This window comes from Rana temporaria, chromosome 4 (assembly GCF_905171775.1).
Source record: "Rana temporaria chromosome 4, aRanTem1.1, whole genome shotgun sequence".
Taxonomy (NCBI): domain Eukaryota; kingdom Metazoa; phylum Chordata; class Amphibia; order Anura; family Ranidae; genus Rana; species Rana temporaria.
The window spans coordinates 96,443,787-96,466,929 of NC_053492.1; the positions used below are offsets into that span (position 1 = coordinate 96,443,787).

General features: G+C 42.8%; 1 protein-coding gene across 1 annotated transcript in view; it reads left to right on the forward strand.

Moving 5' to 3' along the window:
• Nucleotides 1-23,143, forward strand: part of EIPR1 (EARP complex and GARP complex interacting protein 1) — a 311,377-nt gene that overhangs the window by 150,281 nt on the left and 137,953 nt on the right. The window contains exon 4 of the mRNA XM_040348665.1: nucleotides 8,020-8,176. Within this exon, the coding sequence (XP_040204599.1) occupies nucleotides 8,020-8,176 (157 nt within the window). The remainder of the gene's footprint in view (nucleotides 1-8,019; nucleotides 8,177-23,143) is intronic.

The following is a 23,143-nucleotide window of genomic DNA, read 5'->3' on the forward strand; positions in this document are numbered from 1 at the left end:
GGACAGGTAAGTGTCCATATATTAAGTCACAAGCTGCAGTATTTGTAGATGCTTTTTTTTCCCGGCAGAACTCCGCTTTAATGCACTTTATCTTATCCTGACTGTTGAATAATCCTATGTGCCCCTGTGCCTCTGTTTTAAAAAAAAAAAAAAGAAGCTCTACCAGTTTGCTGCTCACGTGACCCACCGGGTCTCTCCTCATCTGACATCTGCAGCAGTGAGCGGTGATCGGCGCTCTGAAAACTGGTAAAGAACAGCTTATTTTTATAAAACATAGACACAGGGGCACATATGATTATTCAACAGACAGGATGGCATAAAGTTTGATTGAAACTTCAGCAGCAAGAGGAGAAGGGGGATGGGCTCTGATACAGGAGCAGACAGGCAGTGAGGGTGGGGGGAGAGAGCACAGAGGAGGTCAGGAGAGATGCGGCTGCTAGAGGCACGTCAACTGACCACGGTGTCAGGGCTCAGCAGCCATGATACACCGTGGTCAGCTTACAGAGGGGAGGACATAGCCAGGCAGGATCAGCCAGGTTTTTTAGGTGTTACAGAGAGCCAAATTACACAGCACAAGCACTGTGCAAAGCTTTAAGGGAACAGGATCAATATTTTTTTTTTCTTTTAGGTTAAAAAACGCTTTAACATTTTTTTCTTCCATTCCATAGGGGACAAACAGTCCCCTATGTGTTTTTTTTGTTTTTTTTTTGGTGACAGATTCTCTTTAAAGTGGCTGTAAACCCCTCTGACCTATGTTTACATATAGGTAAGGCTTACCTTTATGTACTGGAAATATCTGCTAAATGTGCAGTGTTTAGGAGATATTTGCCTTGTAGTGTGCCGATGTCATAGGCGCATGCACATCGTGTGCTGTGACTGGTGGCTCCCGCCTGCATGCAGGCGGGAGTGATGTCACGCGGCTCTGGCAATCACAGAGCTGGAGTCCGCGGTCCCAGAAGGAAGAGGGGTAAAGATTGATGCTTCCACCAGCAGGGACATTGTGGACATCGCATACTAGCCCATTATGCTTTTACTTTGCAGGGGAAAAGAGAAGAGAAAGTAGAACCTGTCAGGGTTACTTCCTCTTTAATGAGACATGCAGGGTCTTTTAGACCCTTTTAGTCTCCTCTGCCCTTTACTTGATGTAATGAAATGCACATTGCACTGCGTTACATTCTTTCCTGGCCTTGGAGGCCAGGGAAATTGTCAACAGGGACCCAGAAGTGACATCACGCGTCACTTCTGGGTCAACAACTTAAACGTGTATCCGCTTTCCTCCCTCTGCCTGGTGGCACCCGCTATGCCAGCCCTGGGCTTGCAAATGGGCAAGCGGAGCCCTGGATACATAGTGGGGGAGCATTTGGGCAGGCGCCAGAATGAAACTTCTTGTCGCCATGGTGCCTGGGGTTTGTTGAGTCCTGCATTAAACGGTAAACCAAATGTTAACACAATTTCATTGAAAGGTGTGGCAGTTGGAGCAATATTGTCAGGAATTATTCCCAGTGCCTCAAGACACGGTGCCTTGCTCCCGGATATATGTTAAAGTAGGAGAGGCTCTATGGTCCCTCTATTTGCATCCATATAAAAAACATCAAATCATAAAAAAGTAAAAGAGAAAGTAGAGAAAAGAAAGGAGGAAAAAGGACATTAATTGTTCCCCTTAACCCAGGACCCCATCCACAAGGTTACCCGGTGTCTAGGGAGCTTGAGGGTATTTAATCCAGGGATTCCACACTTTTTCAAACCTGGTTTGTTTGTCTCTAAGGATACTTGTCAACTTTTCATTAATCATAATCCAGGATAACGTTGATGCCTTTCACACACAAATTATTCTTTATCAAAGTCTGTGGCCCAAAGATGTAGAAAGTGTGATAAGGAGGTACTAAAGATTGCCTGACCTTTTTTGCTTGGAGTCACAACAGGAGATCCATGGTTAGTGAGGTACTAGGTTGTGCCTCCAACCGAACCCCATCAGTTTGATATGCTGTGGAGAAAATTTGATACAGTTGGACCGATTGAGCAGCTCTGTAATAGCGCAGACAATGGGGAATTCCCACACCTCCTCGCCACTTGGAAGTATACAAAGTAGAGTGAACCACCAGTACCCCAGATGAAATTGTAAATCAATGTTTGCAGTTGTGGTTTGTCTTTTTGATGTAAACTGATAAATTCTGCTAGAGAGCTTGTGCTTTTGAAAAAAAAAAACACATACTTGCCGGCTGGATCACCAGATGAAAATGGAAGAAAGAGCGTCAAAAGGGAAACTAATACAGCCATCACATCTAAGAATTGGTATACTGCAATATAATGTTTGCTTTTGGGTTTAATACTGCTTTAACCTCTTCCTTACTGGGCCATTGTAAAATGACCCCAGCAGGAACCTTCCCTTGATCCGGGTGGACGTCATATGACGTCCTTTCGTCCCGGCAATCTAGGGTGCGCATGAGCGCTGCTGGCAGCGCACCGCCCGTGACCAGAGCGGGGACCGGAAGCTGTGTGTGTGTAAACACACAGCTCCCGGTCCTGTCAGGCGAGAAATGCCTGACCGTCTGTTCATACAATGTATGAACAGCGATCAGTCATTTCCCCTAGTGAGTCCACCCCCCCTACAGTTAGAACACACCCAGGGAACATACCTAACCCCTTCCCTGCCCCCTAGTGTTAACCCATTTTCTGCCAGTGGCATTTTTATAGTAATCAATGCATTTTTATAGCACTGATCGCTATAAAAATGCCAATGGTCCCAAAAATGTGTCAAAAGTGTCCGAAGTGTCCGCCATAATATCGCAGTACCGAAAAAAATCGCTGATCGCTGCCATTACTAGTAAAAAAAAAATATTAATAAAAATGCCATAAACTACCCCCTATTTTGTAAACGCTATAACTTTTGCGCAAACCAACCAATAAACACTTATTGCGATTTTTTTTTATGAAAAATATGTAGAAGAATACGTATCTGACTAAACTGAGGAAAAAAATGTTTTTTTATATATTTTTGGGGGATATTTATTATGGTAAAAAGTAAAAAATATTCATTTTTTTTCAAAATTGTCGCTCTATTTTTGTTTATAGCGCAAAAACTAAAAACCGCAGAGGTGATCAAATACCACCAAAAGAAAGCTCTATTTGTGGGGGAAAAAAGACGCCAATTTTGTTTGAGAGCCACGTCGCACGACCGCGCAATTGTCAGTTAAAGCAAAGCATTGCCGAATCTCAAAAAGTGCTCTGGTCTTTGACCAGCAATATGGTCCAGGGGTTAAGTGGTTAAATCAAAAAAAAATATATATATATATTTTTTTTTTTATTGTCGCTCTTCTTTTGTTTATTGCGCAAAAAATAAAAAACGCAGAGATGATCAAATACCACCAAACAAAAGCTCTATGTGTGGGGGGAAAAAACATAAAGATTTAATTTGGGTACAGTGTTGCATGACCGCGCAATTGTCATTCATAGTGCAACAACGCTGAAAACTAAAAATTGGTCTGAGCAGGAAGGGGGTGAAAATGTCCTGTATGGAAGGAGTTAATTTATAATATACATTTTATGGTGATTATTCTGACTAGAGGTGTCCTTTAAATGATGTGCTGGTCCTGTACGTTGGAGCATGATTCTGTGTCACTGATGGCGTGTGACTAATGTTAGGCAGTGATGATGGAAAATTCCTTAGCTGTCGCATTTCACCAGGCAGTAAGCAGCTCTGCTGGAGCTCAGGAGCGCAGTAAAGTGTGTTGATCGTCACCGAGTCTGGCAGTCAGAGGGTTACACAGCATGAGAGGCTGTAAGGAACAAAAGGCGGATGATTGAGCAGCTGTGAGATGTAATGGCAGCTAACGAGTCCCCACACAGCTATAATCAGAATCCAGACCAGTTATCCTGCAAAATATTCAACACAAAACTCCCCAATCCTTTCTGTCACGACAAACGCATAATCTATATCGTACATGTGCAAATTTTCCGGCTACTCAATCTAGAGGGGAAGCTAGCAACAGCACACGTCTCAGATTTATATACACTGTTATCATTTTTATTTTAAATGAAAGAAATCCAGTGACATAATTTCCATCCAAACTTTGTTACCCCAGAGGAACCCTTGCTATAGTTTTCAGGTCTTTTGTTTCCTCTCAACCAATCTCTTTTGGCCATTTCCTGTCTACATGCATCGGCCCCAGAATCCTATATACATCCTTGTTCTACAATGGCTTCCTCATAGGGTCAGTAGTGGGTCATGTATTCACAATTTGGGGAATCCAACTAAGCTTCTCGCTCCGTTCTAAGGCTGCATTCACACCTGAGCGTAGCGTTTTGCGGCGTTTTTTACCGCGACAAAACTCAGCGTTTTTTACTGGTCTAGGGTCACCAATGTAAAACGCCCAAATTAGAGCGACAAAAAAGGGTCCAGAACTTGTTTAGGCTTCAGGCATTCGGCGTCAGGCGTTTTGTAGTAGAGATGTGAACCATCTCCATAGAGAATAATGTATTTTTTCCCCTCTAGCGTTTTGGGGCATCGCGCTTCAGGCGACAAAACGCTCAGGTGTGAATGCAGCCTAATAGCACAGGAAAGTGTTTAGATTGGCGTGCACCACATTAACACCTTCACACCAACGTAACTCAAATATGCGGCCTTCGGCTTCAAGGGGATGATCACCCCAGTACCGTTGGCTTTCTTATAACAATCAATGTGGCTAAGCGTTATCACAACCACTCCACTGGCTGGCCAGAGACCCAAACAATGCCGCAATCGGGTCTTGAATCTAGTAACCTGGAAGAGATGTCATGACATCACTTCCGGTTTACTGAAGCCTTAGGCCGGGTACTAACGAGCAAACATGTACGATGAAACCGGTCCGTCGGACCGTTTTCACCGTACATGTCTGCCAGAGGGCTTCTGTACGATGGCTGTACTAACCATCGTACAGAAGTCCGCGCGTAAACAATACGCGGGGCGTGTCCGCGTCGTCGTCGCTACAATGACGCGGCGATGACGCGGCGATGACGCGGCGACGTGGGCGGGCCTGCCATTTAAAGGCTTCCACGCATGCGTCGAAGTCATTCGACGCATGCGAGGGACGGCGGGCGCTCGGACATGTACGGTAGGTCTGTACTGACGACCGTACATGTCCGAGCGGGCAGGATTCCAGCGGACGGTTTTAAAACACGTCCAGGAATATTTGTCTGCTGGGAAAAGGCCCGGCGGGCAAATGTTTGCTGGAATTCGGCCCGCTCTCGCCTACACACGACCGAACATGTATGCTGAAACTGGTCCGCGGACCAGTTTCAGCATACATGTTTGGTCGTGTGTACGGGGCCTTAAAGGTGCCAGATTTAAAAAAATGTCCCCAGATTGCTCCATTAAGAGTACATGTCGCTGTCACAAGGGATGTTTACATTCCTTGTGACAGCAATAAAAGTAATCTTTTTTTTTTTTAAAGGGACAGTGTAAAAATAAATATGAAAAAAAAATGCTTTCGCGCAAAAGCGAACGTGTACATAAGTTGCGCCCGCAAATGTAAACAGTGTTCAAACCACACATGTGAGATATTGCCGCGATTGTTAGAGCGAGAGCAATAATTCTAGTACTAGACCGCCTCTGTAACTCTAAAATGGTAACCATTAAAAATGTTTAAATCATAAGTACTAAGTACTGTAGTTTGCTGCCATTCCATGAGCATGCGCAGTTTTAAAGCATGACATGTTGAGGTATCTATTTACTCGGCGTAACATCATCTTTCACATTATACAAAAAAATGTAGCTAACTTTGTTTTTTATTATTTATTAAAATGTATTTCTTCTAAAAAATGCATTTGAAAGACCGCTGTGCAAATACAATGCGACGTAAAATATTAGAATGATTGCCATTTTATTTTTTAGGGTCTCTGCTAATATATATATATATAACAGGAAATGTCTGAACAAGGACCTTTTAAGTGTCATGAGGGAACTATGAAGACTTCCATTGACAGCATCCACTGTGTTCTGCATAGGAATATGTAAGACATTTCTAGGCTGCTGGCACAAAAAGGCTCAGCTGAAGGCAGGGCTCTGTATCACTGCTGTCAATTCTGACAGCATGAAAACTCTTGACAGAAAACCGAACCTTGCAAAACGCCATCTAAATTGGCAAAATCCTTATGGCTTTCTTTTTAGTGTCTTTTTCACATAGCCCAAATGATTTAGGGCCTCATTCACATGGCCCTAATGATTTAGGGCCTCATTCACATGGCCCTAATGATTTAGGGCCTCATTCACATAGCCCGAATGATTTAGGGCCTCATTCACGTGGCCCTAATGATTTAGGGCCTCATTCACATAGCCCGAATGATTTAGGGCCTCATTCACATAGCCCTTATGATTTAGGGCCTCGTTCACATGGCCCTATTGATTTAGGGTCTAATTCACATAGCCCTAATGATTTAGGGCCTCATTCACATAGCCCTAATGATTTAGGGTCTAATTCACATAGCCCTTATGATTTAGGGCCTCGTTCACATGGTCCTAATGATTGAGGGCCACATTCACATAGCCCTAAGGATTTAGGGCCTCATTCACATGGCCCTATTGATTTAGGGCCTCATTCACATAGCCCTAATGATTTAGGGCCTCATTCACATAGCCCTAATTATTTAAGGCCTCATTCACATCACCCTAATGATTGAGTGCCACATTCACATAGCCCTAATGATTTAGGGCCTCATTCACATGGCCCTATTAATTTAGGGCCTCATTCACATAGCCCTAATGATTTAGAGCCTCATTCACATAGCCCTAATGATTTAGAGCCTCATTCACATAGCACTAATGATTTAAGGCCTCATTCACGTGGCCCTAATGAATTATGCTGGCAGCAAGATCCTGCATAAAAAGGCGTCTGTACACATGTAATGTTTTCCTAACCCTATTGACCTCCGCCACTGCTCACACACATATCAACAATATGTAGCCAGCGGCACCACCACCGCTGATTAATCACTGTTGATGTTTACACGTCAGTCCTAAATGAGTAATTCATGCCGAAGTGGCGCATGTGCAGAATAAACTCGGCTGATTCTGAATAATTGAAAGCCAAGGCCAATCTGCGAATGCGCTTCTGCTGCATAAGTGACTTATTTTGGGCCAACATATAAACATCAATAATGTGTAATTAGTGGTGGCACCGCTGGCTGCACATTGTTGATTTTTACATGCCAGCCCTGAGCAGCAGTGGCAGCCAATAGGCTACATGTAAAAGTCAGCACAAACATTACGTGCGCGGAGCGTAAATTTCGGCCCTGTATGCAGCTTTGTACTCATTTTGTTTTCGCACGCAGCTGTGTGTATGGGTCCATAGCTTTCTATACTACTCTACACAAATGTGTACAACACGATATGATGTGTATGTACTGTAGTCAGTTTTTGACGCCTTTGTGATTGCGCCCCAAATAAGATGATGACTTTTACCGTATTTTCATGGTTATGTTTAGCTTTTGTTTCAAGCATTTCTCCCAGTGTGTTTGTTATATTTGCGCTGGCTGCACTTTCTTAAAAACCTGAATAAAAAAATAAACTGAATTGGTTCTAAAACGGCTCCAGGTAAAGGCCGTAATTGAGTTATAACTCTACTATACAAACCATTTGCTTGACAAGAGCCAATTTTGCTTGCTCCTTAATTTGCATAACAAAAATAGGAATGGTGGTAGGGGATTCTGTGTGTGTGTGTTTTTTTTTTCTTCCCCACCCCCCAAAAGAATTAAAATTTCATCAAGACATGAAGACTGGCTTCAGAACACGGTGAAACTGGGTTAAACATATGCAAATTACGAGTTCTGCACAGAACTGATTGGCGACTTCAGGCTTTTCCCTCTATCTCCGCACCGCATTCTGCTGCTTATTAAAATATAAGGCCTTAAATATTTCAGGCAACAGCTGTGCATAGCTCCTGTGTTTTGTGTGAATCCTGGAGCACAGTCATTCCAAATGTGTTCTACATGTACTGATCTGTGCCTTTATTTTTCTCTCTCTTTTTCTTCCCCTCTGTTCTTTAGCTTCAGACAGCAAAGTCACGTCTTGTGCGGCTGTGTGGAGGATACCGAAGGAACTGCAGGCAGGAAACCAGGAGGTCCCTGATGATTCATCAAACAACACCCAAACCTTGGAGCTTCTCTGTCGCCTCGACAATGATTCCCATAGCAGCGTGGCCTGGTAGGGTTCTGCATACTTTAACCTATGAACTGCAAAATTACAGACTTAAAGGGGATCCGTCAAAAAGAAAAAAAAAAAACACAGCAGGACACCTATGTGCAAAGGCTCTGGAAACTGCCATTTATGTACCAACTTGTAGTTTAGGGAAAGATGTGTGATTTGAAACAGTGGCTGCTTCAATTAGAGCTTCCTACAAATGTATATGTAGCTTAAAGTGGATGTAAACCCGATTCATAAAATTTTAGCTGGGCACATATATCTGCAGTGTTTTGTTTTCTCTTTTCAATGAGCTATGTCTTATAGCGCTCTTCTGAACGGTTCCTCTGTTATCAGCCTGAGAACTCCGGACATATTTTTTTTACTTTTTAGACAAAAGCAGCCTGAATCTTTTCTCAAAGGATGTTGCTAAAATAGAGTAGCAGAGAGCAGCTCCTATTACAAAACAGCTCTGAGAGTCTCTGCCTATGATGAGAGGGGGTGTGTGCCTTTCCTCTAATCTGCAATTTTCGCTATCTTGTCTGTATGCCCAGACATCACACTCTGTGTTTAACCAGGAAGAGAAAATCTCCTAACAGGATCTCAACTTTCTAAACAGTATATAAATGTGAAGACAGCAGATATACATATAAATCCTATATAGGGATATTTGGTTAATATCTGTGTATCATCTGAGGCTGTTCACTTCACTGGGTTTATGGAGGATTTACATCCACATTAATGCGGAACTAAACCCATCGATTTTAACAGTTTCAAAAAACAGTTAAATGCCGGGCATGGAGTGAATGCTAACTGTCACATTTGCTTGTGCTCTTAAGTAAATGTTACAGTAAAAAGTATTCACAGAGCTTCACTTTTTCCACATTTTGTTATGTTACAGCCTTATTCCAAAATGAATTCAATTATTTTCCTCCAAAATTTTACAAACCCCATAATGACAATGTGAAAGAAGTTTGTTTGAAATCTTTGCAAATTTATTAAAAATAAAAACCCAAAAAAATTACATGTACAGGCGGTCCCTGGGTTACAAACAAGATAGGGTCTGTAGGTTTGTTCTTAAGTTGAATCTGTAAGTCGGACCAGGTACATTTTTTAAGTGTAGCTCCAGCCAAAGAAAAATATATTTAAGCTTTTTGGATAGCATAGGCAAGAGTTATTGCTGGTTTTGCTGCCTTTGGCCCTGTTCAGAAGATTTCACCTCACTTTCTGTCCCAATGACAATTGGATTTTGAAAATTTTGGGTTGTTGTGGAAACAAGTCTTGGTAAAAAAAGTATCAGTGGAGGTACTTTTCCCCATAATAACTCTTATGCCCCGTACACACGATCAGAATTTCCGATGGATAAAGTCAGACGGACTTTTTCCATCAGAAATTCCGACCGTGTGTTTGCCCCATCAGAAATTTAGATGAATTCCATCGGAGTTTAGATAGAAAACATGTTTTAATTTCCTCTGATTGAATTCCAATGTGAATTTGGTCAGACAAAGGTCCGATTGTGTGTACGGGGCATTACAGGAGTGAATTTCTCTTCCTTGCGGTAGATTTCCTCTAACTTCCTGTTGTCTCCCTCCGTTTGTAAGTAGGAGTCGTTTGTAAGTGGGATGTTTGTAACTGTACATAAGTATTCACAGCCTTTGCTCAATACTTTGTTGAAGCACCATTGGCACCAATTACAGTCTCACTACTTTTTCAGTATGATGCTACAAGCTTGGAACACCTATTTTTGGGCAGTTTCTCACATTCTTCTTTGCAGGACCTTTCATGCTCCATCAGGCTGCATGAGGAGTGTCAGTGCACAGCCATTTTCAGATCTCCCCAGAGATGTTTAATCGGGTTCAAGTCTGGGCTCTGGCTGGGCCACTCAAGGACAAACACTCCTTTGTTATCTTGTATGTGTGCTTGGGGTCATTGTCCTGTTGGAAGATGAACCTTTGCCCCAGTCTGAGGTCCAGAGTGCTCTGGAGCAGGTTTTCATCAAGGATGTCTCTATACATTGCTCCATTCATCTTTTCCTCTATCCTAGCTAGTCACCCAGTTCCTGCCGCTGAAAAACATCCTCGCAGCATGATGCTGCCACCACCATGCTTCACGGTAGGAATGGTATTGGCCAGGAGATGAGCGGTGCCTCGTTTCCTCCAGACATGACGCTTACCATTCAGGCCAAAGAGTTCAATCCTTTTTTCGTTAGACCAGAGAATTTTGTTTCTCATGTTCTGAGAGTCCTTCAAGTGCATTTTGGCAAACTTCAGGCATGCTGTTGTGTGCATTTTACTGAGGAGTGGCTTCTGTCTGGCCACTCTACCATACAAGCCTTATTGTGGAGTGCGGCAGAGATGGTTGTTTTTCTGGAAGGTTCTCCTCTCTCCACAGAAACGCTGGAGCTCTGTCAGAGTGACCGTCTCCTTTAGGAGAAGTTTTGCTTTAACAATTTCTAGCTAGCGATTTAATCACTGCAGTCACTACTGATTTATTGCTAAGAAGCGGTTTATCACTACTACTTTGAGCTAAACTAGTGCTACATAATTGGGTTTGTGTGCTCTGTTGAGTTTTTGGCCCATAGAAGTGAAGGAGGAGAGATATCACTGGAGATCTTGACACTGACATGAAAAACTGTTAAAACGCAATAGCTGAATGTCTGATCTACAAATTGCTGAAAAACCAGCAGTTTAGCAACTCTACCAAAAAATAAATATGAATTTCTTAGCAAGGAACCACTTCAAAATAAAGAGATAGGGTTAGGCATCAATGCTAATAAACTATTTGACATTTACCACACTGCCCCTCAGAAAAGTGATTTTCAGAGTCAGTTTAGACCCGGTATACAGGCATTCCTGATGCAATACTATGGCCCCCTGCATGCCTGTTTTTCAGTCTCCAGTCTGCATAGAAACCAATTGGCTTCCATTTTTTGTCAAAGCTTAATTGAACAAGCAGAAGTTAGAAGCCGATTGGCTACCATGCACAGCTGCACCACATTCTCCAGTTTTAGTAAATCTTCTTCATTGTGACATGCTACAGACTGTGGCTTGTGCTGTCCACTTGTCTGAAGGTCGAGGCACATAGATATTCCTACTAAAAGGTATTCAGATACGTCGCAATTGTCCTTAAATTTTTATTTTTTCTATTGTGATTGTTATAGTACAGCTCTAGTGCTTTTTACAAAGGAATGCATGATAGGTCTACTTTAACGTGCTTTTGTTGAAAATCTTGAATTGGATTTGTTTGAAGTTTTATATTATTTTGTATTAGTAGCAACTGATTTTATTTGATACCTTTTTACACTCATAAACACAAGTCACAGAGGGTTTCTAACTCAGGGAATTCGTTTTCTTGGCATGTTCCAGCAGCTAGGGAGGAAAAAGTTTACAATATCATGGGAATAGTAAGATTTTCATCTGATCCCAATAAACAACTTCAATTAGATGAAAAGCACAAGCCTAGACATTTAATAAAATGTAATACTCCTAAAACACAGCAGAAGTTTGCTACTCAAAGAGAATCTATATTAAAGCCCAAAAAGCCTTTCCAGACACTTTTACTTATTTGTAAGGTGGGTGGGTAGATTATCTCCCACAGGGGGAGGTGGAGAACCAGGCTCATGCATTGGCTTGTGAACAACGTAAAGCGCTTGTTTGTGCAATGCCAGGGGTGAGCTCAACCGTTAACATGTCCTACTTTATATGTCAGCACTGAGCGGCTCGGCCAGGATGGTAGTTTTTTTGGCCAGGCTGCAGGGACGCAGAGCTCAACCTGCAGGTATGGCATGTACACTAGTGCATGAACAGAATGCATATCTGCTCAATAGGTTTAGTTGATGCTTCTCCAAAAAAAAAAACACTGGTGCACAAAAAGGCTTCCATATGCCACACAGAGGTGTATGTGGTACCCCCAAACTCACTCATCCATGTCTTTATGGACCTTGTTTGTGTATGCAGTCATATTGGAACAAGGAGGGCCCTCCCCAAAATTGTCCAAAATGTCTTGTTAAGCTGACGTCTTAAGAGTTACCTTCACTGGAAATAAGGGGCCAAGCCCAACCCCTGAAAAACAACCCTACACCATAATCCACCCACCAAATGATTTAAACCAGTGCACAAAGTAAGGTCCCTAAAGACATGGATGAGCTATGGTGCAGAAACTTCACTGGCCTGAACTCAACCCGATATAACACTTTTGGGATTAATTAGAGCAGAGACTGTGAGCCAAGCCTTCTTGTCCACATCAGTGCCTGACCTTACCTGTCAAATCAGGTATCCGCACCTGTCCAAAAGGTGCCAAATGTGGCAGCGGAGGGGGGGGTGGAAGCCAAACAAGCGGAGCTTCCTCTTTTGGGTGCAGCTTTGCTTTAACTGTATACCTTTTAACCATGCTTAATCTTCCGTCTATGCAAGCATGCCAATTCTTCTTTGCAAAGCCAGAGAGACCAGGAAGTGAGGGGAGAGAAGCGCTGCAGACATGCGCTGGATCGAATGAGGGCTTAGTTCAAGTGAAAAGCAGGGGTCAGGTGGGATGTATGTATATATATGTGTGTGTGTGTGTGTGTGTGTGTGTATATATATATATATATATATATATATATATATATATATATATATATATACATATTTATATATATATATATATATATATATATATATATATATATAGCACTGTCAATTTTGTACCATTTTTAGTCACGCTAAGTTTATATGGCTGCATACAACACAATATCAAAGTACATGTATATGAGCTTGTTGACCTGCCAATGTATTATTAATTGTTTAGCCACTGCTGAGATTCACAGCACCCACCTCGCTCCATAGCATAGCTTACACGTTTATTGTACCTCTGTAGCTTTCTGTGTCACCTGCCTACTCATGAATTTGATTTTTCTCATGCCTGAGATGCTCCCTGTGCTGTCCCTCTCCTGTAAGTTACATATACACTTCCGCCTATATATCCCAGTTAAGTCCGTAGCATTGTACAGTGCAATAGATCTTGAGCAGCTTACCAGGTTGGAAATACCATGAATTTCAGACAGATATGCTAGCAGTATTTATTTGAATAAAAAAATATATATATATATACTGTAGATATATCTATATATAGATACAGCTATATCTATATATAAAATCTAGATTAAGAGTTTTTTTTTAATTTATCTGAATTTTGCTTTTAACTACGAATTATTGTATGCTTTTTCATTTTAATAAGAACATGTAAAAACCATTTTGCCCAGTAATTTCTGACTATTCCAAAATCTACCCCCACAAACCGACACTGTGTGTGGACCTAATTTGCAATCATTAGTATCAAGGAAACGTGGCAAATTTACTGATAGCAAATCATCTCACGCTATATGGCCAAAGGTTTGTGGATACCTGAGCATCATGCCCACCATATGGCCAAATTATTTGAGCACCACTCCAAATAATTAAGTTCAGGTGTTTCCAGTGGGTTATACAATTATTGGTACAGCTTTCAAAGACATTTTAGACAAATGTGCCCTTCCAATCTTGTGAAAACCGTTAGGGGAGGGCCCTTTTTTTTTGTCCCAGCACCCCTGTGCACAAACCCAGTTCCATAATGAAACGGGAACTCTTCTGCACCTAAGTGTAATGTTCCATTGTCCATTCCCTATATGTTTACTGCACGACACACTTCAGGAATACACACCACCTTGCTGCCCTCTTAGGACTGGGGAATTGCCAATGACACTCTACAACAGGAGTCTCCAAACCTTTGCAACAAGGGGCCAATGTTATGCCTTTCAAACTTTGGGGTGCCGGACTGTGGTCAGTGGAAGTAGAAAATGCCCCAGTAAACAATGTCATCGGCCCTGGTGGTCAGTGGGAGTAAAAAAATTACATTATTGGTGTCAGTTGGAGAATTAGTTCCCAATCTCTGGTGTCAGTGGAGGAATAGTATCTCATTGCTGGCATCATTGGAAGGAATAGTGCCCCAAGGGCCGGATAAAGGCAAGCAAAGGCCCACATGCCTTAGTTTGGAGACCCTGCTACCCTACCCTACACATACCTTTTTATTAGTAATCCAAATAAAACGTAATTGCAAACCATATGATGACTATAGCATATCAAACAAAGTGTCTGTGTCAGGTTTCTCAATCCACTCAGCATTCTCCAAAACAGGAGAGGACACCCTTGGGATCCCAATCTAGTTTACGTGTTTCGAGGAATTGATCCCTCGATACGTGTATGCCAGCTCCAAAATTACATGATTTGAAGAATTTGGTGTGAAGAAACTAGGGTGGCCTGCACAGAGCTCTGACATCACCCCTACCCTGAACACCTGCATGTTGCATCTAAAAATTCAGTACCTGACTGCATGAATGCTCTTTTAATGGAATAGACACACATTCCCTCAGACACACTACAACATTTTGTGGACAGCCTTCCCTGAAGAGTGATAGCTGTTATAGCCATAAAAGTGGCTGAAGGTGGTAACTCTATATTAATGCTCATAGTTTTTTATTTGGATGTCTAGCAAATGCATGTAGGTGTGATGGTCAGGTGTAAATAATGTTTGGCCATATTGTTAATCTAAGTATTGCTAAATCCACAGCAGTTCAATTTGTCAGTAATCTCATGACCTTGGAAACATATCTGTGATGTAGGAAGGAAATTCCCAAATGAGAAGAAACAAGAGACTTCTTTCTGTCTTTCCCGTTCTGAAAGCTTCATAAATTAAAAAAAAAGGAAATGCTAAGACATTTCTAAAAGTCACCAATCAGACTCACACCTGCCTTGGAAGTGTGAACATAATTGGTCATTAAAAAGGTAGAAAGGAAGTGGGTGCATAGAACTATTGTCTACACAGTTGGCAAAGGTTGCCTGTGTAAGAACAATGTTTTCTACCCATTCTTCATTAAAAAGGAACTTCATTCCCCTTTGTTTTTTCCCCCTGCTTACTTAAATGTATTCACACACTCAGCGAATCGGGAGTTGACTGGTGTAACCTGCCGCTTCACTGCCACACAAGGTCCTGTTATTTTTTTTTCTGGCGGCATCAGTGGGCCAGCTGTCTCTTCGTAGTTCTTGCAGCCAGCTCACTGATGATGTGCTGCATCGCAAAGTGAGCTGGATGTTGCTCTGAAGCCTCCTGGAATGCGTGACATAAATGTTTTAGGGTTCGGGGGGGGGGGGGGGGCGGTGTTGATGGTACATTATAATTGCCTACATATTTAGGGGACATTTTTGTGTTTTCAAAGTCTGATTTGTAGAACAGTGGAAGGAGAAAGAGTATATACGGGGGCCTTCAGAGGGTGAAAGTTGATGCATGCTGGTGAACTCTGTCATACTTTCTCACCGTGATACTCTTCTCTCGTTATGTGCAAATAGTGAGTCAACAAACACTCTCTTCACTTTATGCCAAAGTGGCATGAAGGGGAAATAGGAGAAGCTTTCGTCAATCTCAGCAGTAATAAGGCAAGAAGTGCTCCCTGACCAACACCCCCTGAATAGTGCCAACTGGAAGGCTGGTCGGGGCATCATGAAGAAAGCCTCTAAATTCTCCCTTGCTCTAGAATTGAGCAGCTGCCACACCTATGTCTCATCTAAACAGTCCCCTTAGTCCCTCAGTCAGGGTTTTTGTATGTCTACCCCTGGCAAAAAATGGAGGAAAGGGTAAAATGAGTGATCCCTCTTACGTTTGCATAGTGAACACTTTTACTTGTTGCCTAGAAAAGCCCAAGTTAATTTTAGGTGACTTTTCTAATATCCTATTCTGTAGGCTGTTAGCTTTTTTTTTGTTTGGTATGTTTTGTAGCATGTCTGTCATTTTGTCTTCCTTGTTTGAAATGTTTAAAGTTCAACTTTATGATCCTACCAACTTAAGTCTTTTAATCTCTCAGTATTTGTACCTTTTTTCAGCTGTTTCTTGGCTGGTCACATGACTTGCAGGGCCCTGTTCCTCTTTTGTTTTCTCCAGAAGTTGGCAGTGTTGAATGATACAGATCATAGTAAGGTGTTTGGCAGTCTCTGTGTCTACTGTGAGCCATGGTCTGCACGACAATGCACCCCAGCAGGTGTGTCTATGGTGGCCTGGGCTCACAAGAAGTGAATTGAATGATGTTAGGATGAACCAATGGCACAGTATTTTTATTCTTAAGACATCTTGGGCACTTTTAAATTAAAGCGTAAAAAATATATATATTTTTTTTATAAATATATGATTTTCGATGATCCAAATTAGATATCTGCTTAGTCTCAGAGCTCCGACACCACAAGGTCCAGCAATAGCCCAGACAGAGGTTCTAACCACAGAATGATGGTGAGAACACACTGCAGTGCCCCTGCTAACAAGTCCCGCTCACCCCAAGACCAGGGAATCCAGCTGAGCGATAATATCCCAGAGTTATTTCACATGCAAATACAAAAGAGCGCCATGTCTGACACACAGGCCTCTTCACATAGATCTCGCTCTCCCAGCACAAGGCAGAAACAGCGCCGTTGCAGATACAAGGAAAACGTCTGTACCCAGTTCTAATGATCTCCATGAGATTGCAGCAGACATTAAAACTACACTCTCGGCTGACATCTCTGACTTGCGGGAAGACATTCATGCCATCAGTAGCAGAGTGGGGGAGGTGGAAAGAACAACAGCCCGCCATGATGCCTCGCTCTGCCAAGTGAATCCCACTCTTACAGAATTTCCAGGTGCATCCTACGAATTAAAGGGGTTGTAAAGGATCGTTTTTTATATTTTCTAAATAGGTTCCTTTAAGCTAGTGCATTGTTGGTTCACTTACCTTTTCCTTCGATTTCCCTTCTAAATGTTTTATTTCTTTGTCTGAATTTCTCACTTCCTGTTCCTCCTCAGTAAGCTTGCCCCCATCATCCAAGCGGTTCTGGCCGGGGGTTAGTCAGCATGCTTGCCCCATCCCTTGGGACCACATGTCTGCAGGGAGACCCTGTGAAAACTAACCTTTACAACCCCTTTAAAGTCAGTACATCAATCTCACATGTAGTCCTTTCAATTCCCTCTACGGATCCCCTCTTCACCATCTTCCACCCAAGACTATTCCCCCCCAATATACTGTCTCAACAATCTCCCAATTCAATGGACCTATCTCTCTCTCCCGATCAGTCACAAAAACGCCACTTTCTTTGACAAAAACGTAAAAAACTCCCCACTATCCCTCATTCTACCATATCAATAAGCTCTTTATCTAGCCCGAAACCTTACATAGAACTGCTTCTTTAAGCCCACACACTGCTGACACAAACACTTCCAGTATTGCTTACCAAGAAATGTTAATTTTTAAAGCCCATGACTCATGTCATAAACCTGGGTATCCTCCCCTGGACCCCCGTTAAATGTCCCACCTCAGATACAACTACTCAAAATGTGCCTCCCTTCAATGGAACACAGACCCTAAGCCTTTGATCTACCTTTCTATTGGTGACCTCACTTTTTCAGACTTGGTGTTTACAAGTTATAAACACATTTTTTTGCTAGAGAATTTACTTGGGACCCCCAAACAGTATACATTTTTTTTCTAACACCCTAGAGAATAAAATGGCGGTCATTGCAATACTTTTTGTCACACCGTATTTGCGCAGCGGTCTTACAAGCACACTTTTTTTAATTAAAAAATAAGACAACAGTAAAGTTAGCCCAATTTTTTTTATATTGTGAAAGATAATGTTACGCAGAGTAAATTGAGACCCAACATGTCACGCTTCAAAATTGTGCCCGCTCATGGAATGGCGTCAAACTTTTACCCTTAAAAATCTCCATAGGCGACGTTTAAAAAATTCTACAGGTTGCATGTTTTGCGTTATAGAGGAGGTCTAGAGCTAGAATTATTGCTCTCACTCTATTGATCGCGGCAACACGTGTGGTTTGACCATCATTTTCATATGAGGGAGCTGCTCACGTATGCAGTCGCTTCTGCGTTTGAGCTCGTCGGGACGGGCACTTTATTTTATTGATTTTAAAACAGTTTTAAAAATAAATAATTTGGCTCACTTTTATTCCTATGTAAACATCCCTTGTAATAGAAAAAAGCATGCCAGGTCCTCTTAAATATGATATCTGGGATCAAAAAGACCTCAGATCTCATATTTGGAAATGACAATAAAATGACAACAAAGCAGCTTCTGCCCTCCTATGGTATGGAGACGGGTGGGGGCCATCTTGCCCTCACTCGTATCATACCCAGCCACTGACAGGTCCCGATCGCCTCTGCCACTACAGACGGCTCCGGTAAGCGGCGTAGTGCGCGGGAGAGTGGCGGGGGGCCCTCTGCCACCGCAGATAACGGTGATCTTGCGGCGAATCTGCCGCAGAGACCACCATTATCGTTTACAGGACCGGCCACTGAAGATTGATATCTCAGTTGTGGCAGCAGCTGCTGTTACCGAGATATCCATCTTTTAAATGCCAACGTATATGTACAGGTGTCGGTCCTTAAGTGGTTAAACCTGCCTAACCACATCTTCTACTTGTTACGGGTTTGTCTCTCTTACCTTTTTTTGCATTGACACACCTAAATACTCATAACTCTAGATGGGCACACCAATATGTTGCACCGATTTCACACAGACTAACCCCATGATCCCCAAAATATAAACAACCCCCTATGAAATACTTTCTCCTATCCAATCTACCCATCTTATACCAATCAAAAGCTCAATATTACACCCACAAACCTCTCTATTCTACGCTCAGCTTCTGGCCTCCACTCCTTATTCTTGCATTCACCCCACACACAGAAGATGCTACTTACTCGATTACTACCTACAATCTGCTCTCTGCATAACCACCTCTGACCTCATAGGTTTCAGAGACCCCCATCCATCTCACAACCATAACCTACTAATCCTCTACCCAGCGAACTCTGGAGTTCTTGTTGACTTATCCAGACCTCCCTACACCAAAGGGTGATCTAGCTGGTCTATTCTCACCTTCCAGATTTGATCCCCGTACAACTTCTCTCTCTCTCTCTCTCTCCCCTCTCTCTCCCCTCTCTCTCCCCTCCCTACTCTACTTCCTCCCCTCCTTCACCCACCTTACCTTCCTCCACCGGGCCTCTCACCCTTGACCTCTGACAAGGAAAGCAAACTAGCTGCCTTTGCCAATGACATACTTCTCTTTCTAACAACAGAACCGCACATCTCTCTCCCCAACCTTTTGGCAGAATTCTGCCATTTTAGACTAATCTCTAACCTCAAGATTAACTTCTCCAAATCCTGTGCCCTGAACATCTCCCTACCCAAACACACAGTCACTTAATGTCAAAGAAACTTCCCCTTCCAATGGAAGGAAGACACAATAACCTAGCTAGGAATCCAGCTCCCCCAACACCTTAATAGTCTTTATAGCAAAAACTACCTACCTATTCTACAAAACCTCACTACCAATTTAAAATGCTGGAATAAACCCATCTTTTCATGGTTCAGCAGAGCTGCCATATTAAAAATGAATCCTTTACCCTGCCTACTTTATATACTACAAACTGTCCCAATCCATATCCCACTACCTTCTTTTTCGTAATTACAAAAGTGTGTGCACCACCTCTGGGGAAATAACAGATCAATAATTAAAGGAGGGATTGGGCTACCAGACCTCAAATTATTACAATGCATGTCACCTTTCCAGAGTTCTAGACTAGAATAATCACTATAAATATAAAGAATGGGTAACCCTCGAAGCTTCCTTCACCTCTTCCCCCCTCTATCTACTACCCTGGAACTTCCTAAAACACATACCGTCGGAAATTCTGAGTCATCCCTTTATCGGCCCAACAATCAAGTGCTTCTACAACATCTGCGGGTCAACCTCCTTATCCTCTAGGCCGGGCTCCCTCGCCTCTCTACATCTTAACCCTGATTTCCCCCCTGGAATGCACAGAAACTTCCTAAATGACATCTGGCTACACAGAAGCGTTCAGATGCACCACTTCTTCTCACAAGACAAACTTATGCATCGTGAAATGAAAGGTCGTTGGCACCTATATCTCCCCCTGGAATCACACATTGCTCTCACACTATATACGCTCACTTGACAGGAAATTCAATGTCTCTAGACCCCTCTCACCTTTCGAAACATTATGTACAAAGCAATCCCCCCCAAGGCCACTTATTCTTCACAATGCACTCTTTTTTTTATTCACGGACGTCCCTTCCAACATCGGCCTGGCATGCAAAACATGGGAATATGAACTCTCCCTATCCCTGTCACCGAAAGAATGGGAACAAGTCTACCTGAACATGCACAAGGAATCCGTAAACGTTTTCACACTGGAACACAGTTACAAAGTCCAAACACGCTGGTACCGTACCCCCTCCCTCATCCACAAATTCACCCCAGACATTTCAGACGTATGCTGGAGATGCAAACAGGAAAAAGCAACTCTCCTACACATTTGGTGGAGCTGTCCCACCATCCCACAATCTAAGCTTTCTGGGGTGAAGTACATCAAATTATATAGAAAGTAACTACTTACACACTTGACTTTTCTCCAGCACAATTTCTCTTACACTTTACCACCTTATCGAACAACAACTACTTTAAATGCTTAGCCATGCACATGGTGAATGCTACTAAACAGTGCATACCAGCTCACTGGGGTACCTCACATACCCCATCAATCAAAGAAAGGATTTAGGAAATAGAATTACCATGATAGCTGAAATGGAACGACTCATCTGCATTGCCAATGACACACCTTCCAAATTCTCATCCAAATGGGCATGTTGGACCCACTTCCAGACAACAACAGACTACAAAGACCTAACCACCGCCAACACGCAGCCTGTCTGATAATACTTTACCATACCTGCGTAAATCTGGATCCAAATTGGATAACCCCTACCAACCATTTTTATTAACACAGTGACCTATCCTCATCGGTTACAAACCTATAACAACTATCAATCCGAGAGAGATGGACAACAACCACCTCCTTCATTTCTCCCCCCCCCCCGCTTATCTACCTCTTCTCCCTCTCACCCCCCTTAAAGCGGAGGTCCACCCAAATAACATGTATATAAGATCATATTCTTTATACTTCCAACATGTACAGTATGCCCTTTTTTTTGGCTCTACATACCTTATTATGGCTATTTTCCACCCGGCTTCCGGGTACTCACTCCCGCGGGAGTAGGAGTTTCTATGCAGAGGTGCAATGTCACCTGGGACTTTGCCCAGATGATTGACGCCCTTGAGAAAAAGTCTCCCCCCGCGCCCCCCTATTGCGTAGGCGCGTCACGAGAGTCACAGAGTTTCCGAAAGTAGCCGAACTGCGAGTCAGCTCTATTCGGCGCCTGCGCAGTCAGCTCTACATGGCTCCTAGTCGGTGCGCCGTGTAGAGCTGACTCGCAGTTCGGCTACTTTCGGAAACTCTGTGACTCTCGTGACGCGCCTACGCAATAGGGGGGCGCAGGGGGGAACTTTTTCTCAAGGACGTCAATCATCTTGGTGAAGTCCCAGGTGACATTGCGCCTCTGCATAGAAACGCCTACTCCCGCGGGAGTGAGTACCCGGAAGCTGGGTGGAAAATAGCCATAATAAGGTATGTAGAGCCCCAAAAAAAAGAAGAAAGGGCATACTGTACATGTTGGAAAGTATAAATAATATGATCTTATATACATGTTATTTGGGTGAACCTCTGCTTTAATGTAGCACCACCCCCTCCCTTTCTTATACACACTCCTCCCCAGACCCCTAAACATCCTCTTAGATATACAGAAAACCTTGCTGTGACCCCGACCTAGAACCCTCCATACAATCCTATTTACAATTATAACCAAACCCATATGCTCAGTACATGCTCAGAATCTATGAAATCCAACAGGTTCCCGACTCCTCGGAAACAGGGTTCTTTCCCACCATCTTAATGTTAATTGACATTCCGATGTTCATAGCCTAAAAGTTATGATGTTACCATACCTTGTCTATTGTCATATGACTTGTATTATATGTTTCTGTAATACTCAAATGAATATAACAGACAGTACCACAACTCTTGTTACATAATTGTCTTAGAATGTCTTGTAGTAGTGGTACTTTGTAAAAAAGTATGCTAAAACTAAGCAGTCCAACATTAACAGCGCTTCTGAATGAATACTGGTACTTTGTGAATGGTGGCAACCCTAAGACCCTGTACACATGACCGGTTCATCCGATGAGAATGGTCCGAAGGACCGCTTTCATCGGACCACCGCTGAAGTGGCCTGAAGTGGTCTGATGTGTGTACACACCATCAGTTCAAATACCGATCAGGTCAGAACGCGGTGACGTAAAACACACTACGTGCTGAAAAAAACGAAGTTCAATGCTTCCAAGCATGCGTCAACTTGATTCTGAGCATGCGCGGGTTTTGAACCGATGCTTTTGTGTACTAACCATCGGTTTGGCCCGATCGGTCAGCGGTCCATTGGTTCGTTTTCAAAGCAAGTTTAAAAATTTTGGTCCGAAGGACAAAAGACCGATGGGTCATACACACGGTCGGTTTGGACCGATGAAACTGAACCTCGGTCCTTTCTCATCGGGTTTTGACCGGTCGTGTGTACGGGGCCTAAGGAATCTACATCACTCTACCTTTCTGTCATAGCTTTATTTTGACCCCTGACAGTTTTCAACTGCTTTGAAGCCATCAAGTATGTCTGACATGGTTACCAAGAGGCATCCGATTTACCTCCACCACCTTGTTAATTTAAGCAGCCAAGATACTAAATGACACACAATGGGGGAGATTTACTAAAACTGGAGCACTCAGATTCTGGTGTAGCCGTGCATGTTTGCCAATCGGCTTCGAAATTTCCACTTGTTCAGTTAAGCTTTGACAATAAAACTTGCTAGCTGATTGGTTTCTATGCAGATGTGCACCAGACATTGCACTCAACAGTTTTAGTAAATCTCCCACAATGTTCTCTTGCTAACATACCAGCATTCACTTACAGCTTACCACAGCATCTCCTCCAACAAAACTTCACTATACCAATTGGGTGTGGGAATGGACTAGTG